The sequence below is a fragment of the Orbicella franksi genome, chromosome 9 (assembly GCF_964199315.1).
Source record: "Orbicella franksi chromosome 9, jaOrbFran1.1, whole genome shotgun sequence".
NCBI lineage: Eukaryota > Metazoa > Cnidaria > Anthozoa > Scleractinia > Merulinidae > Orbicella > Orbicella franksi.
In genome coordinates, this window is record NC_138153.1 from 1,810,391 (window position 1) to 1,817,400 (window position 7,010).

Consider the following 7,010-nt stretch of genomic DNA (forward strand, 5'->3'; position numbering starts at 1 on the left):
TTTTTAATTACGGATTACAGGTCAGCATCCAATATTTACGGGTGATGCTGGGGGAATGAGCCTTTTTTCCGCTTTTCTATCGACCACTCGGCCCGATACAGGCCAGGGATTTTATACCTTCTAATTCAGGGTGGGGGGATAAATAAAGATAATTTCTTGTTTCCTTATTTTCTTTTTGTTGGCATTTTATTCATAGTACTTTTAGGTCATAGTGTATGAAGGCCACATATGCATCGCAAGCTCCCTGAGGAGTTGTTTCAGTAACCAAAGAGGCTCAGCGAGTTTGCCATTTGTCAGCCAATGAGTTATGCTAGAACTGGATAGAAACCCTCAGAAAATTTGTTCGGGCGGGTGGCTCTATTCCTCATTTACCCTAAAAAGGTACCAATTCCAAAACAAGATGAAACGCTCAGTTAGTTTTCACCTGACAATTTTGATAACGAACACTTCGACAAGATTTTGAAATCAAAATCAATTTCTTGACAACTTATTTGCCGCTACCCTTCAGGAAGTACCATAATTCGTAGTAACAACTATGACACTGATTGAAATCAAGGTCTCTGTTGGAATATACCACCAGCAGTCCCATACACTCCCTTTTGAGTTTCTGATACCAGCTTAGGCGGTGCTTGAAACATCATTTTCAAGTTTCAACCCGCTCAAAGAAATGACAAGCATGCCCTTCCTTGCCACACAGATCAAGAGCCCTACCCTACAGAGAATTAACTCGATTTCACACTCATTCTCCTCCCTAGACAGCGTCAGTGGAGTCGTGCCCAAGTCCCGCTCACGAGATTCGAAAGGATCTGGTCAGAGGCGTAAATTCCAATTCAAAAGGACTAATTATGCACATTACAATGATCAGTCTAAAAGTTTAGATGAACTTTTCAGACCTGAAAATGCTTAATCATGAAAAAGGCTTGAACATGTGAACTTTGCAGGCCAATTACGTTACATTTATTCCGGGTAATTAAATCATGTTTTCAAGTTAAAATTCAACTCAAACGACAGTAATCAGAACCCAGGAAAAGAGACTTAACATCTTGTCAGTCGTAAGAAAAAAAAGAAACAAGTGCCAGAAATAAGGAGAGATGGAAGGTTGGTATAGCGACTCTGAGAAACAGTTTTAAAAGTCCAATCGCAAAACTAATGGGAATCGACAGGTCATAAAATTGGAGGTATTATATGAACACTTGAAAAAAAATCACCGTGAGAATCACACATTAAATTTCCAAAGGCAGGACTTCTGAGCTGACAGTTAAAATTTTACCCAATTTTCAGCCATCAGTAGTGAACTTAATTCGACAGACTTCTTCGACAGCTTGCAGTCGGTCTTTTTCTCTCTTCGAATATCACGAGAGACGGACGAGACCAATTTTTCTTTGCTCGCGTTTGTAAGAAGAACACTGCGTCGGCCCTAAGAGAAAAGATCGGTTGATCGTGAGAACCATGACAATTACGTCGGACTGTGCAAAATTAGCCAACAGTAACTGGTGCCGAGATGCCAGTTTATATGAGAAGTTCTATTTCTCGGGCTAATCCTCCTCGTTGTCCGCCACTCTCCAAGCACTGAAATGAAAACAATCTCCTCGCCTTTTGCGACAGAATAGCCGAGACAACTAGTTGAAAACTGCACAAAGGAACAATGGTAACAAGAGCGGGATAAGGCTCGTTTTCTACTTGGCTCAACAAAGCGATCGCCACCGCGTAACTCAGCACTGTCCCAGACAAGTATTTTGACGACCTAAAAAACATCTGAGAAAAGTTCGCTACCATACAACCAATGATAATGTCTCCAGCACCGAGATACACATGTCCCTCGTGCGGGCCAATCTTGAATGTGAATATAGTTGGAAGCTCCCAAGCGTCACTGACTTCGAAGGCTTTGCACAACACTGTGTCACAATGGTCACCCGTGCTAAACAACGAAGGAATACCTTGAGAGATCGTTTTCACCAGGCAAACGTCATATACCACTGCAATCCACAAAAACATTTGCAGCGACGGAAAGTTTTGAAAATGCACGTGACTTACAAGGAGCGCGAAAAGTCCGATCACTATGTCATTTATGACCCACCGAAACGTCGTGGCAGCGCTCATGAGCCAGGTTATCGAGAAGAGTCCTCCAAAACACAGCGCAATGTATGGCCTGAACCACTGAAAAAATATCAGCATAATACAGAAAATGACTGTTATGTGTTGGACTGAAATCATGATGTAAGGATGCGACTGGAAAAGAACAACAGACGCGGCCATCAAGACAAAATAAATCGCGTAAAGAAATAGCCTCGCCAGTGTTGCGCAAAAGTGTGACTCGACCACTTCATTATCTAAGTCCTTTTCTTTCGCTGCAAAGACAGCTTCTCTGCTAATTTCGCTGCTTTTCATCTTCCGTCGCATTATCTTGCCATACCAAGCGCTTATAAACACTAGCAAGCTGGCGGTAATGTCCATCAACCAGAAATTAACAAAACGATAAAGCATGATTCCAGCTGCTGCCCAAATTAATCAAGACTTTTTGAGATCCTCTGCGAGATTTCCAATCGTAATTTTGACCTTGCTCGATCGATTGATCTCGCTATGCCTGCCCTTGTTTAGTCAGTAGAATCTTAGAACGAAATGGAAATTTACCAGCTGTTTCTCACCGAAGCCTTCACTATAAACTGTCCTTCATAGTTCCCAAGCAACTTCTTCTTTTGTTGAACAATTTCATTGTTTTCGGCTTTTTTGACGGCTTTTTTGCATTTCGCTGCCGGGCTAGACGCATGAGTTTTGATGTCAACTGACTTGTTTAGTAAATCTTGCTCACCGAATCTTTATTCAAATTGACAAGCCACCTGTGAACAGGTGCGATATGCTCCATGTTTATGGTCCCAAAGTTTTCTCATTTTTCGCGGTTCTCTTTGCATCGATCGTTCTCTGTTCTAAACAAAATTGTCGAGCAGTGATGATGTGGTTCAAATTCACCAAGATGCCCGGTAAATACTTCATGGTACCATGGCTACAAACTCTGACCTATTTTACTAAAGATGAGGATTTCAATGACACAAATTTTCCCCAAACCGAACTTGAAAATCATATTTTATTCGTCAATACACCTTTCAAAATTATAGGGGACGACATTTAAACCCTTAATCCACCTACAGTAAGTTGAAGTTGAACGAAATATTGTTTAAATGTTGTGCCGATAACAACATCCATTGTTTATCTTTCAAAAGATTGTTCAAGCTGTAGTTTTTGTTGCTCGCGGATACCCCAGCCCTAATTGGCAAAAACGGCACACGTTTTGACGGAATTGCACGACTTTTTTATGGAGTTCCATCCCCGCCAAAAATCAAAGTTGATCACAACATTCAACTTGACAGCCTAACAATTAACTTGGCAAACATCAACATCATATTTCACTCTTCAACTTTGTACTTTGTATCGCAATCATTGAAACTTTGGACATCAACTTTCAAAGCCACAGTTCAACGTTCAACTTTATCTATCAACATTCATGTTAACATGTCAACAATGATCTTGACACATGGGCTGTCAGCGAAAGATGAAGTTTGAATCTCCAAGTCGAATGTTGAGTTACCAAAGGCGCATCAATCCCGCCAAAATTCAACTTGAGAAAGTACTCGATTTTGGCTATTAACTTTGAATGAAATTTTCAACATATAGATCAGCATTCAAGTTTATGTGGAGTTGATGAATTAAAAAGTGGCCGTTACGGTAAAACAATGCACCTTTTAGTTAGATTTCAATGTTGATTGTTGAGTCGCGAAAGCATGCAAATACCGCCAAAATACTAAGGAACCTCGCCTGCAAACCACATGGTCAAGCCGGAGTCCATTCAAGGCGCGATGGCGGAGAGTGAACAAGAATTCACACATGAATTAACTGCTGTCAGGGCACAGCTTCAGCAAGTTGTGTCAAGATTAGGCTCTATTGCAGGTAAGAAGATTCGTTTTAGTTTATGGCAGAATTTAGTATGTGGCTTAAATTTGACATTTCTCTGCTTAGGATCTCAAAGACCCGCGACATCGACGAGCAACTCAGTTTCGAGGCCAGGGCCGTCCCGACCAACAAGCTCAGTCACCGCCGTTACTGAACACCAGCAGCTATTTTCAAGATATGCTTATGATCGTGTCAGTAGTTACCCAAGTACCAAACGGAAATGTTACACTGGGAAAGGAAAAGGGGTGGGGAAAGGGAGGATTCCAACATGCACCTTGAAATTTGTATGTTTGGCTAAAATGGATGCTAGCACGGCTCCATCTACTGTCAGGGAACGGACAATGTTAAGTTAAGCTGGTCTTGGTGAAAAAGCAATTCAGCTGTTTGCTGATGCTAGCCCAGTGGAATGCCACGATAGGATTTTGGAACACTTCCCAAAGCTTGCCGAGACAGGATACGAAATGCTTTTGTACCAGCGAGGTGTGGAAGGTGGATTTTTTGCTATCGATCGGCCTTATTCCCCAAAGAGGCTGAAGGACGCAGCGGGCAGTGCGAAGATTTTTCTTCGCCCATTGCAGAAGGATTTGGAAGTTGAACCCACTGCTGCTGCAAGCGATGTAAGTCCTCTATAAACCCTTGAAACATTTCACGTTTTTCATCTTTCTTTAACAGACAATTGCTCATTCGTCCATTTATGCTCTTCATGAAGGCGTTAGATTTATAATTCCAAGTTTATAGTATAGAGCTATAACCCGCCAAATTCTTGCACGCTGATTGGCGATAGTTTTTATTGTCAGTGGTTAGAAGAATGTGGCGGTAATTTGACTTTAACATGACCATGGTTGATTATTTTAAATTAGTGAAATTATAAGCATCCTGGGAAGATTCATTTTTACTAGGCTTGAGTGAAGTTTAGGCTTTCAATTTAATTTCTTTTGCTTAGGCTTCATATCTCAAGTTTATGTTTGCATGACCATTTTGTAGCCAATGTGAAGTTTTTTTAACTTAAAACAATGTTGATATGTTTTATCATTTTAGCAAACAGTGACAAAGTGAAACAGATGATAAAGAATAAGCCATTTCCGAGTTACCTTGTGTCCCTGTTTCAAAACAAGTCTTTGTACAAAACCTTTCTTATGAAAATGAGTTTGATTTGCATGAAAATGAACCAGTAGGCAGAGCACATTTTCATATGAATAGTTTCCCACGAAGACTCATATTGACACAGAGGCACAAGGTAACTTGGAAATGGCTCTTTTTAGTGTACGCATGGTTACATGTGTATCCATTTAGGAAATGCCTAAAGTGAAAGACAAAGCAGTGGCAATATTTAGATGAAATGGCTTTATTGACATTAAAAGCGTTCTGCAGTTGCTGGAGCTAAGGAAATTTGCCAAAAATGGTTAAAAGCAAATATTATGCTAGGGTGTACCCAGGTATGACCTTTTCCTACACTTTCATTTTTAACCTTTGTAAGGTATCTCCAGAAGCTCTACCAAAAATAGAGTGTCTGACATGTGGAAGGTTTATCATCATGACCAACATGAACAGTCACATCGAACAGGAGCATGCAGCAAAAGCTTCCAAGAAGGTGTGTGTTGGTCAAACTTTGTTAGTATTAGGAAATTAATCACACACGTAACAAAATTTTTGAATCAGTTTGGCTTCCTTTGGAACATTAATAGCTCAGTCTGTAATTGGACTGTTTTTAATGGGACAATATGTGTTATTTTGTGTGCTGTAAAAGGGCAGTTGTCCTTGGGTTTCTATTTTCATACCTGTCTCATATTGAATGACCAAGAGCAAAGAAAGCTAGCAAAGCGGACTGTATTTTTATAGGGCTGTGTAAAAACAACGAAGTGGTTTTTTTAAAAAAAAAATAATAATAATTGATATATTTCAGATTACATGAAATTAGTAAAAGGACTTTGTGACATCGATGTGATGGAGAAAATTGGACAACTGTGTAAGATTACAGACCGAATTGGACTCTTATCAGTCCAGTAACTATTTAAAATAATTAATATGCCACTACTGGTGGATTGTGTGGATTATATAAGTCAAAATTTCTTTATTTTAATGGCAGCCAAGAGTGAGCAGTCAAGTGACCCTGGATGATCTACAGTTAATAGAGAGGTAGGAAATATTGTAATCCATAACAAACAAAATGACGACAAAAAATTAAAGGAAGAATGTTTCAAAGAGGAGACAAAAATATATAATCTTTAAATCAGTCATACACAAATCTTGGTATTTAATAGATATTTGTGCAAGGACAGGTTAGGCAAACTATAATAATGTATAGTTACTTATAACAATAGTTAGCTCTACAGATTCTTGCAGACTCTTCTGCATGGGCAGGAAGATTCCACTGAAGAATTCAAAATCACCCCCCCCCCCCCCCCTTTCTTCCCACAAAAGACTAAAATGTTAACAAGGTTGGTTGCCTGATAGTGGTCCCTATGCTATGTTTTTTTCTTTCTACATGTATGTCACATGGTTAAGACATTATATATTAGCTAACAAAATGAAACAAGAAGGGAATGGTCTGAAACAAGTAAACTTGAAGAAAGTTGTTTAGAGCTTGTTGTTTAGAGCTCCAAGCCATGAAAAACCAGCACTGACAATGGACATAATACTAAAATTTTACTTACAAATTTTCTTTAGTTAGTTAAGTGCAACACCCACTTTGCAGCCCATTACAGACACTCATTATTGTTTGCAGAGGCAACATTGTTCCTTTGAAGGAAATGTTTCCTGACTGGCAGGAGGAAACACTAAAGAACTTGTTGGAGTTGCATGGTTCTGCAGATGCTGTAGCCCATCATATAACAACTGCATCAACCAATACTGAAATGCCTCAAGAAACTTGTGATAATGGATATAATGATATGAGTGTTAGTGACGACGAAGAAGATGATAAGCTGATGAGACCCACTTTTGCTGCAGTAACACTTCCTTCACTACTCAGTGGTTTAAGGGCAAATCTCAGCAATGAAAAAATCAAACTAAAAGTGGACCAGGATGACCTACTAAACGACGCCATGGCGTTTTACAAAGATACA

General features: G+C 39.6%; 1 protein-coding gene across 1 annotated transcript; it reads right to left on the reverse strand.

The window, feature by feature from the left end:
* Window positions 1–1,028: 1,028 nt before the first annotated feature.
* Window positions 1,029–2,760, reverse strand: LOC145497191 (uncharacterized). Its single transcript, XM_081477001.1, has one exon. It carries the CDS (start codon window positions 2,482–2,484, stop codon window positions 1,510–1,512), a length of 975 nt encoding a protein of 324 aa, XP_081333127.1. The 5' UTR covers window positions 2,485–2,760; the 3' UTR covers window positions 1,029–1,509.
* Between the last annotated feature and the right edge of the window lie 4,250 nt (window positions 2,761–7,010).